At 31.8% G+C, this 14,624-nt stretch overlaps 2 protein-coding genes across 4 annotated transcripts; both read right to left on the bottom strand.

The window, feature by feature from the left end:
- Window positions 2,419-4,313, bottom strand: LOC109352175 (ADP,ATP carrier protein 1, mitochondrial). Of its 2 annotated transcripts, XM_019594039.1 has the most exons (4): window positions 4,292-4,310; window positions 3,806-4,203; window positions 3,342-3,713; window positions 2,419-2,938 (listed from the first exon to the last, which is right to left on the bottom strand). In XM_019594039.1, the coding sequence occupies exons 2-4, from the start codon at window positions 4,130-4,132 to the stop codon at window positions 2,642-2,644; spliced, it is 996 nt and encodes a 331-aa protein (XP_019449584.1). In that variant the 5' UTR covers window positions 4,133-4,203; window positions 4,292-4,310; the 3' UTR covers window positions 2,419-2,641. The 2 variants fall into 2 exon arrangements, with proteins under 2 accessions (XP_019449584.1, XP_019449583.1); XM_019594038.1 differs by having other exon boundaries at window positions 3,806-4,313.
- On the bottom strand, window positions 10,560-13,735 carry LOC109352174 (ADP,ATP carrier protein 1, mitochondrial-like). Of its 2 annotated transcripts, none has more exons than XM_019594036.1 (4): window positions 13,719-13,735; window positions 11,984-12,493; window positions 11,520-11,891; window positions 10,560-11,093 (listed from the first exon to the last, which is right to left on the bottom strand). In XM_019594036.1, exons 2-4 carry the CDS (start codon window positions 12,479-12,481, stop codon window positions 10,797-10,799), a joined length of 1,167 nt encoding a protein of 388 aa, XP_019449581.1. In that variant the 5' UTR covers window positions 12,482-12,493; window positions 13,719-13,735; the 3' UTR covers window positions 10,560-10,796. The 2 variants fall into 2 exon arrangements, with proteins under 2 accessions (XP_019449581.1, XP_019449582.1); XM_019594037.1 differs by lacking the exon at window positions 13,719-13,735 and having other exon boundaries at window positions 11,984-12,388; window positions 12,473-12,491.

Genomic DNA, 14,624 nt, shown 5'->3' with positions numbered 1-14,624 from the left:
CAACGGGAACCCCGCCCGAAACCTATTTTATTCATGATGTTACAACCTACAGTAGGGAAGCATTCATTCTTCACAATCAAGTTGAATTGCAATTTAATAATTTTACATATGTCAATCACGTTCGAGGTAGGGTGTTCGAGGTAGGGTATCAGTTGTACCAAACCCGAACCCAAACCCATAAATTGAATTCAGGTAAAATCCAAACCCAGTTACAATGGGTTTTCCCCATTAAATTCGGGTTCAGTTCGGACAGGTACTCGCAAATTCACTTTTCATTGCCATCAAAAAAGTAAAACATAAGTCTGAAAATATACAGTATGCACACAAATCATCAGTATTTGCATGCTAAACATTAATAGCACCACACTTCATAAGTCATATTATCAGGATCAATGTTGTCTTGCCATATGTCCTGCTGCAATGCAAGACAGAATCAGACACTTCAGAATTTAATTTTGGTAGGTTAAAATCACAATGCACATCAAGTTAGATTAAGGGTAGATACAAGTTACAACCTAACTTGCATACTTGAGTGACAACTCACTTTAAGGAGATTTTTCCATTTGCCAAAGGGTACATGGAGTACTGTTCATTTTAACTAATATTTATAAAAAAAAAATTGCTGTGTTTAGAAAAGTACAGGGCGCAAGATTAGATTTCTTATGAAAGTAAGCCATGTTCAGCCAAAAATCATTGACATAATGTCTCCCAGTGTTTGGTATCCGGTATTATGACCTGTCTGTCCTTGTTCCATAGAAGATGAGGTAAAAAAATACTCAGTCAAATAAGATTCATTGGTATCTCAGTTGTGAAGGACGTAGAGAATTTGGATTCCCCCCTTTTTAGGAGGGGATTTTTTACATTCCTAGGTTCACATTCCCAGGAAAGTGCTCAAAATCATACCTAATACCAAAAATAGACCTTACAAGGCCATGTGTGAAACTCACATTCTGAGTTTCATTACTTAACCATTAGGTAGTAGAAGAAACTAGCAATGATATTAATTAATAATAATAAATACAAGGGATGGTGTGCCATAACCACGAGACCATAAATTAGGGCTCCTTCACTTTTTCCTTTCATATAAATAGCATCAGCATGGATGGTTTGTTATTTAATTTTTAGCACTTTATTTTAAGAAACTAATTGGTTACAAGAAATCAAACAAATAATATCATCACCACATACATTGAAACTAGATTTTATGACCTAATACACTGCCCCTTCAAAAAATGGATATACGACAACTTGAGTTACACTTACGGTCAACAACAATAGTTGCTTGGTAATTAATTTGAAATTCAAATAGGACAAATATTTGTTATCCTCAAGCCTATTCCGTGCTAATCAAATGAAGCAAAAGTCATAAATATTTAATTTTTTAATTAACATAACATATTTTGATTAGTTCAGAATATGTTTAGGATAACATATTCTTGTTTGAAACAGAATTTCTACCTTATTATTTTATGTTATTTACTCTCTGCATGCAGGTGTCAATCAATTGCATCATAAATAAATGAAATCACTTGATACAAAACAAACGTAATTAGTTGGAATTAAAATTAGCCATGTTGCTTCACGAAAAGAAAAGTAGTAATCATTTTGTTTCTTCTCTTTTCCTTGCTAACAAAAATTAATACAATAACGTTAGAAAAGAAAAAGAGAAGGTGTAGAAGCAAAAATGACTAGATGAGCACATATAGTGTAAAAAAACAGAAAAGATAATATGGTGTCCTCACTATTTACAAAATTTAGTATATCAAAGGATCATTAGACTAAAATCTTAAGAGGAGAAATTCACTTACTCTTGAAATAAGTGGATACTCACTCAAATCCTTAAAAGAATACCTCATTTCTCAAGCTCTAAGATCAAGAGATAGTTAGAGATAAAGGTTGGCAAAACATCATTATGGAGAGTGAAACAAGGTTCCTAATTATACTCTCAACTGCAGTTTGTAGATATTTCAAGGCTGTGAGATGCTATTTATTCTTTGGTAGGTTAGTTTAATGTTGGTCGTTTTAGCCTACATTTGTAACACAGATAATTTAGCTACTCATTGAGGAATTTCTCTTCCATATGATAATGATGAGAGGAAAATGAGTACAATCTTATAGAAGGCTTAAAATCACGACCAACATGATGACGAGTGGGATGTGAAGGATCTAAACTATAATTGCACATAACATTGCCCAAAAAATAAAAACTTTACACTTACTGATAATTGTCTATAACATTACCCAAAACAAGGAGTTCGTACATAAATTTTAAGGATTTACTGAATAGCCATTTATCTTAAAATGTAAGAGGTAAGTACCAATGTCAGCCACAAATCCAGAAAGAGATCAAGGATATACTTGATTAACAGAAAAAAATTAAAATAAAAAATAATCATTTCTCATAAAATATAGTAGATCTCTTGAAAATTCAAATCAAACAAAATGGAATGCAAGCAGTGGCTTATGCCAGCCACTCAAATAAATCATAAATCATTCTTCAAATATGAAATCAAGTTCCAAAATTAAAGAGGGGTCTGGGACTAACTTATTGAACAAAATTTGCTGCAGCAACTAGTCATTTCTCATAGCTCATGTGATTTTCATCAACATCTAAAACTAGAATAAATCAGGCGCTGAACACTTAAGCCCCACCAGATCCGTACTTCTTGCCGAACACAATGACCTGCAACTTGTCATAACCAGCAAGCACACCAGCACCAGCAACAGCACGGAGGATGTTAGCACCAGCTCCCTTAAACAAGGATTTGGCACCCTCGTTCTTGAGGATCTGTTGGAAAGCATCCAAGGAGCTCTTGTACTTGACAGCTTCACCAGATGTCATCATCATTCTTCTTCTAACAGTGTCAATTGGGTATGATGCAAGACCAGCACCATTGGTGATCAGCCATCCAAGACCAAAGCTAGCGAAAAAGCTATCCTGTGATCGTCAACACAAACCAGAATAGTCGTTAGGAACAGTTTGATACGTACCAGACAAATTAAAAGAACATATTTGCCATAGAAGAACAGCACAAAAACAACCATTTGATGGACTTGTCAAGCCATCGAACATATGTGTTACATTATACATTCGGCATATATTTTATAAGTAGAACAGCAAAATGTACCCAAAACACAAGTAGAACAGCAAAGCACATGAGATAAAAAGGTGAAATATATGGCTCCACTAAAGGTGGAATCAAAAGAACAAAACATAGCCATCGTATTCTTCTATCCGAACACACTTGAGTTCACCAAATCATATTAACTTGAAAGCTGAAATATATCAAATACAGCCCATAAGATAGTATGAAGCCATAGAAAAAGAGAGTGCAACTAACCTGCAAATTACCAGTCAAAAGAACTGGCTTCAGAGAATCATACATTCCGAAGTAGAGACCACGATACACAATGATTCCAACACATGAAATATTGAAACCACGGTAAAGACCAGCCACACCATCAGTTGCCAATGTCTTCTTGTAGACATCGACAAGACCATTGAATTGTCTTTCTCCACCCTTCTTTGCAGCCTTTGCATCATTAGCAAGACGAGTACGAGCATAGTCGAGGGAGTACACAAATAAAAGGGATGAGGCACCAGCAGCACCTCCTGAGGCCAAGTTTCCGGCAAACCATTTCCAGTAACCATCCCTATCCTTCTTGAAGTTGAAAAGCCTCTTGAAGTAGTCCTTAAACGCAAAGTTCAAAGCCTGGTGGAATTTCAATTGAAAAATTAGCATCACGCACACTCATACAGTAATAAAAAAGTATTAGCTAAATTTAAAAGGGGTTAATGACAAACCTGAGTAGGGAAATAACGAATGACATTGGCGGTGTTACCCCTCCATAGGGCAACCACACCCTCATCTGCCGTGGTTCGCTTAAAACAATCTCCAATACCCTTGTAGGGCTCAGAAAGTCTACCAGTTTTGATCATCTCATCCTGGTTCTGGATCAAAAGTTTAACACGTTCAATGGGAGCAGCAGCAGTTTTGGACACAGCAGCTGAAACTCCACCCATGAGAAAGTCAATAAGGAAGTGGCCTTTCTCTGCAGGAGCCGCAGCAAACACAGGGGAGGCTGTTGCGACTGAAGACAAATCACTTGTAGCTCTGCATGATGGCATCATTGGATACTGCAATGCAGCGTTTGAGTAATTCCCAAATGACTGCCTTTGAAATACAGCAGGCCTGCGGAAAGCTGCATCATAATTCTGAACATCAGAAGAAAGACCGGAGCTGCGACTGAGCTGGCTGGAAACCTTCTCCATGATTGTAGGGTGCTGAGCCTGATCAACCATGATGACTTTCCTGAAGAATGCAAGGGCCCAATGTCAAATATAATTGATAAATCTAGAAAAGTGATCATAACATCTTGCCGTAAGTCAAGTGCATTACTAATATTAAGGGTATCCAGAAGGAGCAAGGAACAACAGTGATTCACTACAACATCTCACAAACCACATACAAAATCACAAAGCAAATAAACATGTCTACATAACATTGGAAACAGAAAAACATGAAGTCATGGTAATAGGTTCAAATCAAATCAGAACAGAGTGAAAAGATTCATAGCATACCATCATTGAGAAACCCTGTTTCGAAATGAGTAATTGTAACAAAAATATAAACTTTACAAACAGCAGAACTCCTAAATATTAACATGGCTAATCACACAAATATGCTCTAAAGCTTCTATTTTACAATTTATTATGAATGGCACTCTTAACAGAATAAGCTGGGAAAACAAATCAAACAAAACATTAAATAAATCATCCATCCATGACTATGAGTCACAACCAAACTGTTATATCATTCACAGAGACAATAGTCAATGAAAAATCAAATGTTGTGATGGGATTCGATTCAATTTCTCATATTAAAAAGTACTAACAGTGTAACTGTGAATCTTAAATCAACAATTAAGGATTTAAGGTATCATAAAATAGCAATCTAATGATTTGAAAACAAATATTGATTTTTTTTTCAATTATGCTTATTTATGCTACTGTTTCACATAAGGATCAAACATGTCCACAATATAACAAATCAAACATGAACAAAAAATCCACAGATTCGAAAGGCATAGTATAAAAAGATGAAAACTTGGAACAGATATGAAAGGATCTAACCGTATATGTTCCACAATTTCACAAAACGATACCAAAACTCAAAATTCACTGGAAAAGTGATAGATCCATGGAAGAATGGGAAAATTGAGAAAAAGGAAATAACTTTGTGAAAACCCAGTTGAAAGAAAAAGATTTAGCTTACAGATAAAGAAAATTCAGATGAAATCTAAAAACAAAAAAGGTAACGCAGATCTGAATGAAAACGAAATGAAATTTTTGTAGTGTGTACCTTAAAAAAACAAAGAGAGAACAAAAGGGTGTGAAAAATGTAATAGATAAAAGGGGTTAAGAGTATTTGAAAAGAAGAGAAAAGAGGAAGTAGGGTTTATTTACCTTCGAGAGGGAGATGGTGAAGGAGGATTGGGTGGCTGCGCGAGTGACGTTGGACGGAGTTAGAATGTGTGGGGGTCAGACTTAAATAAGATGCTTGTTGGGCTGCTTTCTTTTACCGGATCAAAATTAGAGTTTGGTTTAGTTGATACATGTTTGATTTTAAAAAACATTTATAATAAAACTGATCCAAGTTTTTTTTTTTGAAAACGATCTATAGAGATTGATATTCATCAAAACTGTTATTTATTCTAATTGTTTTGGATTGGCTTTAAAAAAAATTGCTGTATCAAATCTGTTTTCAAATTTATCTATAAAATCAAATTGAATAAGTTATAATCAACAATTTATTAGCCTAATAGTGTAAGGTTTCATTGGATGCTAATATTGAGCATTTGATTTCTAAGAGCGACACTTATTGAGGAGAGCAGCCATGAATTAATTCCTTATCTAAAAAGAATTAAAGAATATATTTAGTAGTATAAAAAAATTCGGCTATAATTATATATTTTGTACTCTAAAGTAAAAGATACATTTACATGAGGTTATAGTTTTTTTGTTGTATCTCATTTTTAGAGTTTTATTTAGCCCATTTCATTTGAGTATATTTGTCTCTAATACTATAATTCACCATTTATTTATAGTTAAAACACAAAATTTACACTACCTTAAGTTATTTGAAGGAAAATGATATATCATTTTATTATATCCTCTTACTCACAAGAAGATGATATATGTTATAACAAGATACTTTAACTATTATGATTGGATTACAAGTGGCACGTGTCATCTTTTTGTGGTAGGAGGATATAAAATACTCTTATTTAAATGAGAAAATGATGTATACATTGACAATGTAAGAGATTTTTACACTGTCACTGCATCATCTGTCATTCATTTCTAATTATCATTAACTTTTAAATAAAAGTAATACTAATAGATGATAGATAATATACTGACTATATATAAATCTTTACACTGTCAGTACATAGATTTTATATTTTATTTAAATTGTATTTTAAATAGGAAAAAACATAAGTAGCTAGCAAACAAAAATTGAACCAAACAACAAGTAACTTTTGGATCGTGTGTAATTTCGTACTTTACTGAAGCTAAGCTGAACGAAATTTACTTTTTAATTAGCGGGTGACTTTTTTGGTTCAAAGTTGATAGTTAATTCTCCTTAATTGAGATATCCAATGTGAACATCTCTACTTCATTCTCCTTAATAAACCCTTAAGTTCCACTTTTCTTATACATATTTGTTATGCCATAAATTATGTTATTGTATGTACTATCAGATTTAATTAGTCCGAAAATTAATTAATTATTAATTTTTAAACTTAAAAATATTTTTTCAACCAATTATAGACTAATAATACATATAATAACATACAATAGATGTACTCCCCACTTTTATATATAACAACCACGTAGAATTAGCTCCACCACGAGGATGTTCCGTATACAAAATTGTTGGGATATTCACTTACTCCAAAAGTAAGTTTTTTATCATAATCATTAATTATAATTTATATGTATATCTAGTATTCAAACTATTGGATTTTCTTAGAATAAATGACTAGGATGAAGAATAGGTTTAAAAAAACTTACTCTTAGAATATGTGGATCCTCCCTTGTAATAAATTTGTAAATATTATTATTGCTTATAACTCAATTATTAGAATAATTCAATAGATAACTATATATTACAAATAACTATGATGTTTAAGGCTGAAATTCTTAATGTGTTATTTTTAAAAACATGAAAATCTTTTATGGACAAACATGTTTTAGTTGGTATTCTACCATATAGTTTAACCAATATTTTTTATTTTAATTACTTTTAATAGGTTTAATTACATGTTGCATATAATTATCATATCATATTGAGATGATCATGTTTAGACTGATGCATTATTTATAACATGGAAAAACTTTTCTTATGTGATATTGCCTCAATTTTTTAGTTTTTTTATTGTGACACTTAATTAATAAATATAATTAATATCAATTTGTAGTCAACTCGCATAACAATTTCCTAATTTATTATTTTACTATATTTCTATTATAATTATAGTGGTTGGTTTTCCATTCAATATCTCAAATAGTGGTAGATTTGTAAAGGTAATTTTCTTCATAAAGGTACTATAACAGGAAAATAGGAAGTATTGTTTTTGTTATAACATTCCCTTCGTAAATATTAAGCTTTTAGATTTGGACTGAATCACCTCGTCAGGTTCTTTCTGGTCCTAGTTTTTAATTATTTGTATGGTCAAATAAACTTAAATTGACAAAAATTGTATGGTCCCGTCGAAACTTGGTCAAATTTATTGCAACGGAAAAGTGAAACAAAATTAGGTTTGTGGCAAGTTAAAGGAATTATGAATGTATCATTAAACCATGCTACTTTTCCATCTATATGTATCTATTATAACAAAGGTTTGTGGCACTAAACTATATGTATTTAATATGATAATCCTGTTTGTTTACTTCCTCAACTTATAATTGAGAATTTATATCAATAACAATTTTAATGAGTAGGTTGGTTGTAATATATATGATGTTATTAAATCAGACTAACCATCTAATTGATTGAACATGCATTAAAACCTTTATGGGTTTACTATTTAAGTATGGCTAGGAATGTAAACGTTTAAGATGAAATTGAGAATTGGAATCTCAACTCTAACTTTTGAAATAAAAATGGAAAAAATCATCACCATTACAAAAAAAAACAAATTATTTTTGTTTTTATATTTAAATAAAAATATCAGTTCATCGTATATAAATGTTAAAGTGTAATATCATCCTAATTTTTCCTTTTTTTGATATGCTTTTCTCTTCCATACCTCACAGAATCCCCTAAACATACTCAAGTTGAGATATTCCATTCCCTTTAGTATAAACCTAAGTTGACTTAATTAAAAATAAGGTTTTGACTTGCCTTATTATATTATTTAAAATAAGAATATTTTCTTTTATCAATTTTCTCCTCCAACCAGTACTAGTTTCTTAATTTGATATTTAACAAATATTTTTATACTAGAATATGAAATAAAATATTATTTTTTCATAATTCATTGAATAATTTGTAACTTTCTCCCATTACAAAAGGAAATTCAATTGAGTTTTAATGTCTAAATCATTCGATCGGAAAGAAAAAATAACCAAAACTTTCCTAATTTAAAGCATGACTAATATTAAACAATTATGATTTTAGTAATTTAATAAATAAAAAGCATTACTCTTGTAATATATTTATACAAGTTATTTGTACCCTCATAATGTTGGGGTTGAGAATGAGTAATCAAACCCATAAGTATTCATTAGTGATATTCACAATGGATTAGGTCTGTGTAATTTTTTCCACGAATAGTTAAGATTGAAGATTTGAAACTTGTTAAATAGGTTGGGGTCGAGTAATGAGATACCCAGACACATAATTTATTTATATATAAAGTAATATAATAAAACATATTTTCTATCATAACTTTATTGTTATGTTGTTAAACAATGTTTGTTAATTCATAATTATGATGTAATATGATGTTGATAGAGGGAGTTTAGATGTTTAATATGTTCTATTGTCTTATTTTAAATTATATTGTTTACTAAAAAAAATATTTAAGTGATAGATTAAAAAGTTTTGTAATTGTTTTTATCAATTTTCTCTTCTTTTGGTTGTCTAAAATAATACATGTAATTGTGAAAATATTTGCATAAATATATAAGTTGTTTGTAATTTTTAATATTTCTAAATTACATGAGTTTGAGGCTAGTCTGGATCCCAAAATAGTAAAATAGGGTAAATATAGATTGTGCACTATCATCATCTAGACCTATTGCGATCTATACTTCGAGGCTTCTAGCTAATCAATCTTAATTCCAAGCGCAAGCTTGTTTGTTTAGCTAAGTAAACTAGTTTGTTGAGTATTTAACTACCGAAGCCTAAATAAAATATTTGAAGAGAGAATCCACTCATATTAAAGATTTGTTTTGGCAAAAAAAAAAGTTGTAATAGTATAACTGGAATTATAATTGACAATTGCATAATTAGTAGATTGATATAAAGCTGTTTGGAAAAATCAGTCATACAAATAATTACTTATGTAAGATGTGGGAGTTTTTTTCTCGAAAAAGAATGATAAATAATGTATTGTATACCCTTAATAATGATTAATTAGTTTTTAAAGTCTTATACTATTATTAAATGAATATTACTTAAGTAAACCAATGCTTAATTTTTTAATACTCATTATCTAACAATAATATTTAGAATTAAGAATTTAATTAGATATACTTTTTTATACGCCCAAGTGCTTTATTAACTTCAACAGTTTTACCGAAAATTAATTCTAAAGTATAATATCTATTTTCATTTTTATTAATTATATTTAAAGATTAATAATCATAAAATATAAGTAATATAATAACAATGTAAAAATCCGTACATTCTCATATATTTTTTATTGATTGACTATAAAATATAGTTGTATTTATTTTTGAAAATAAACAAAGTCCAATTTAATTTATAAAATAATTAATTATAAACATGGACGGCTATTTGCTGAGGTGGTGAAGATGACGTGTACGACCAACTATCACGTCAACACATAAGTAAGAAAGTGGATGAAAAGACTTCAACCCAACCAACTTCAAAGGGAACCTTACCAACAAGGATGAAAACTTAATTAGACCTTCCTCTTATCAAGTGTTTGTATATAGATATATACATAACATTTTAATACTTGTATGAAATCATATTTATATAGACACCATCATTAAAATCTACACAGCCCATTAAAATTTAATTAAAATTTAAATTTAGTCCGAAATAATACACCAAAAATATAAATATACTTATCTCTAAAATAATATATTGGATACATTTCCACACAAGCTTTTTTCTCTTCCTCCTAAACCCTTAACAACAGTATTATTGAAGCGACCAAATTGTAGACATGATGACAAGTGGGATGTGAAGGATGTAAAAAAATAATTGCATATAACATTACCAATGAAATAAATGCTTATACACATACTGAAATCAAAAGGGGACATTTTATTTTAGGAACATGAGGTTACTGTAGAACATGTATAATTGTAGAATATAATAGATCTCTTGAAAACTCAAATCAAGCAAAAACGAATGCAAGCAGTCGCTTTCGCCAGCCACACAAATAAATCATACTTAAAATATTAAATCTAGTTCAAAAATTAAAGAGGAGTCTGATGCTAACTTATTCAACAAAATTTGCTGCAGCAATCAGTCACTTCTCGTAGCTCAAATGATTTTCATCAACATCTAAAACTAGAATAATTCAAGGACTTAAGCACCACCAGATCCGTACTTCTTGCCGAACACGATGACCTGCAACTTGTCATAACCAGCAAGCACACCAGCACCAGCAACAGCACGGAGGATGTTAGCACCAGCTCCCTTAAACAAGGATTTGGCACCCTCGTTCTTGAGGATCTGTTGGAAAGCATCCAAGGAGCTCTTGTACTTGACAGCTTCACCAGATGTCATCATCATTCTTCTTCTAACAGTGTCAATTGGGTATGATGCAAGACCAGCACCATTGGTGATCAGCCATCCAAGACCAAAGCTAGCGAAAAAGCTATCCTGTAATCGTCAAAACATACAAGAATAGTCGTTACGAACAGTTTGATACGTACCAGAAAAATTAAAAGAACATATTTGCCATAAGACACCAGCAGAAAAACACAATCATTTGATAGAGACATGTCAAGCCATCAAACACATGTGTTACATTATAGATTCTGCATATATTTTATAAGTAGAACAGCAAAATGTACCCACAACACAAGTAGAAGAGCAAAGCACATGAGATAAAAAGGTGAAATATATGGCTCCACTAAAGGAGGAATCAAAATAACAAAACATAGCCATCGTATTCTTCTATCCGAATGCCCAGCACTATGATACTAACACACTTGAGTTGGCCAAATAAAAATAACTTGGTAGCTGAAATAAATCATACAGCCCATAAGATAGTATGAACCCATAGAAAAAGAGAGTGCAACTAACCTGCAAATTACCAGTCAAAAGAACTGGCTTCAGAGAATCATACATTCCGAAGTAGAGACCACGATACACAATGATTCCAACACATGAAATATTGAAACCACGGTAAAGACCAGCCACACCATCAGTTGCCAATGTCTTCTTGTAGACATCGACAAGACCATTGAATTGTCTTTCTCCACCCTTCTTTGCAGCCTTTGCATCATTAGCAAGACGAGTACGAGCATAGTCGAGGGAGTACACAAATAAAAGGGATGAGGCACCAGCAGCACCTCCTGAGGCCAAGTTTCCGGCAAACCATTTCCAGTAACCATCCCTATCCTTCTTGAAGTTGAAAAGCCTCTTGAAGTAGTCCTTAAACGCAAAGTTCAAAGCCTGGTGGAATTTCAATTGAAAAATTAGCATCACGCACACTCATACAGTAATAAAAAAGTATTAGCTAAATTTAAAAGGGGTTAATGACAAACCTGAGTAGGGAAATAACGAATGACATTGGCGGTGTTACCCCTCCATAGAGCAACCACACCCTCATCTGCTGTGGTTCGCTTAAAACAATCGCCAATACCCTTGTAGGGCTCAGAAAGTCTACCGGTTTTGATCATCTCATCCTGGTTCTGGATCAAAAGTTTAACACGTTCAATGGGAGCAGCAGCAGTTTTGGACACAGCAGCTGAAACTCCACCCATGAGAAAGTCAATAAGAAAGTGGCCTTTCTCTGCAGGAGCAGCAGCAAACACAGGGGAGGCTGTTGCGACTGAAGACAAATCACTTGTAGCTCTGCATGATGGCATCATTGGATACTGCAATGCAGCGTTTGAGTAATTCCCAAATGACTGCCTTTGAAATACAGCAGGCCTGCGGAAAGCTGCATCATAATTCTGAACATCAGAAGAAAGACTGGAGCGGCAACTGAGCTGGCTGGAAACCTTCTCCATGATTGTAGGGTGCTGAACCTGGTCAACCATGATGACTTTCCTGAAGAATTCAAGGACCCAATGTCATAACAGCTTTCAGTAAATCGAGGGCATTACTAATATCAAGAGTATCTACAATAATAGGGAAGTGGAACACGAGCTAACTGTGATTTATCTACAAGATCCCACCAACCAATCACGTATGCACATACAATATCACTCACAAATAAATAGATCTCAATATATTGGAAACAGAAAAACATGAACCTGCATTACTAGATTCAAATCAAATCAGAACAGACAAGAGACACAGGACAATAAATCACAACAAAGGTGATTTTATACCAAATTACAGTAGACAAAAAACAGTGCTTCAGTGTATACATCCTCTTTAGTTCAAAAAATAAATACATATATCATGACAAAACAATTTGAAACCAGTTTATAGGTGACCAAATAACATAAAAAAAAAAGCATATCATGCCATCATTGACAAGTTCTAATTCCAAATGAGTAATTGTAGCAGTAAATCTAAACTACACCAGAATAAAATGAAACATAACATGTAACAGCACAACAACTTCTAAACATTAACATGGTCGATCACCACATATATATGTAACAAAGCTTCTATATTACAAATGATTATGATTATAAAATGTACTCTTACAATAAGGAATAAGTTGAAAAGTCAAATCAAACAAAACATTAATTAAACCAATCACCCGTGACTATGAGTCACAATCAAGATGTTATGTCAACCCAAAAATACATAATAGTAGATAAAATATCTAAGGGTATTCAGGGTTTTGATTCATTTCACATAAAAAAATTCAAACAGGACGACTACATATACTTCATCAACAATTAAAAATTAAAAAGCAGCAATCTAGGGCTTTGAAAACAGATATTGAATTTTTATTTCAAATATGCTTATTTGTGATACTATGTCACATAAGGATTAAGACCATGATATAAAAAAATCAAATCTAAACAAAAAAAGTCCACAGATTTGCAAAACATGGGACCAAAAGACCAAAACTTTGCACAGATATTCAAGGATCGAATCATATACGCACAACAATTGCATAAAAAAGTATAATTTCATAGAAATATAAACAGATCCGAGGAATAGTGAAAATTGGAAAAAGGAAAGAACTTTGTGAAAACCCAGTTCAGAAAAGAGATTCAGCTTACTGATCAAGGAAATTCAAATGAGATCGTACAATAAAAAAGTAAGACAGATCTAAATGAAAAAGGAATGAAAGGAGTGTAGCGTGTACCTTGTTGGCAAAAAAACAGAGAAAAAAGGGTTTGAAAAAAAGTGTGAAAAAACTAATATATGGGAAAGTGGGAATGGGGTGAGGGTTAAATAGTAGGGTTTCTTCGTTTGGATGGACCAAAATTGCCCTCCGTTAACGCATGCCTTTTGCGTTTAGCAATTTGGCCACTGCCCCTCCACCGTGGACCATTCAATAAAATCAAATTAATTCCGAAGAAAAATCTTATATCCTCCTCATAACTCGAAAGTGACATAAGTAAAATTATACATAGATTGTTGAAACTTTATTATACTGAAGATTTTCTCTGCTCAAAAAAATATATGATATTTTAGAGTGAATTACACAGAACACCCTTTCAGTTTTAGTGAAATTATATAAATTAGTCATGTTTTTTTAAAAGCTACATAAACCACTCCTATTTATACATATATATTATACTGACTATCCACGTAAGAGATATAAGTGTAATTTCTTAAACAAAAATAATGATGAATGCAATTAAGTCAAAACAAAATATTTATATTGTGTAGGCAAGTCCAAATAATATAAACTTAATGTATATTCATTATTTAACCTAAGGAGGTGTTTAAATTATTCATATTATATTGTAACTAACCAAAATAAATAATAAACATCGATTTTTATACTTTTTGGACTTGTCTTCACAATATATCGTATTTTGTTTGACTTAATTACATCTCTCACCATTTTTTATTTAAGAAATTACATTTATCTATCTTACAGGGATAGTTAGTATAATGTATATATAATTAGAAAAATTTGTGTAGGTTTTAAAAAGGTATGAATGATTTATATATAATTTCACTGAAACTTAGGGTAGGGTGTGTCTATTCAATTTACTCTATATTTTATGCAAATACATGTGGCCTAGACAAAAGAAATTAATAGAG

The sequence above is a fragment of the Lupinus angustifolius genome, chromosome LG07 (assembly GCF_001865875.1).
Source record: "Lupinus angustifolius cultivar Tanjil chromosome LG07, LupAngTanjil_v1.0, whole genome shotgun sequence".
Taxonomy (NCBI): Eukaryota; Viridiplantae; Streptophyta; class Magnoliopsida; order Fabales; family Fabaceae; genus Lupinus; species Lupinus angustifolius.
This window is presented reverse-complemented; position numbering and strand designations above follow the sequence as displayed.

What these genes read in the sequence shown, in the direction of transcription:
- LOC109352175 (XM_019594038.1), bottom strand. Translation starts at nt 4,303, where the DNA reads ATGGTTGATCAGGCTCAGCACCCTACAATCATGGAGAAGGTTTCCAGC. An exon ending in TTCGTTATTTCCCTACTCAG is followed by an intron (nt 3,714 to 3,805) that starts GTTTGTCATTAA and finishes AAATTCCACCAG; the next exon opens with GCTTTGAACTTTGCGTTTAA. An exon ending in TTTTGACTGGTAATTTGCAG is followed by an intron (nt 2,939 to 3,341) that starts GTTAGTTGCACT and finishes TGACGATCACAG; the next exon opens with GATAGCTTTTTCGCTAGCTT.
- LOC109352174 (XM_019594036.1), bottom strand. Translation starts at nt 12,481, where the DNA reads ATGGTTGACCAGGTTCAGCACCCTACAATCATGGAGAAGGTTTCCAGC. An exon ending in TTCGTTATTTCCCTACTCAG is followed by an intron (nt 11,892 to 11,983) that starts GTTTGTCATTAA and finishes AAATTCCACCAG; the next exon opens with GCTTTGAACTTTGCGTTTAA. An exon ending in TTTTGACTGGTAATTTGCAG is followed by an intron (nt 11,094 to 11,519) that starts GTTAGTTGCACT and finishes TGACGATTACAG; the next exon opens with GATAGCTTTTTCGCTAGCTT.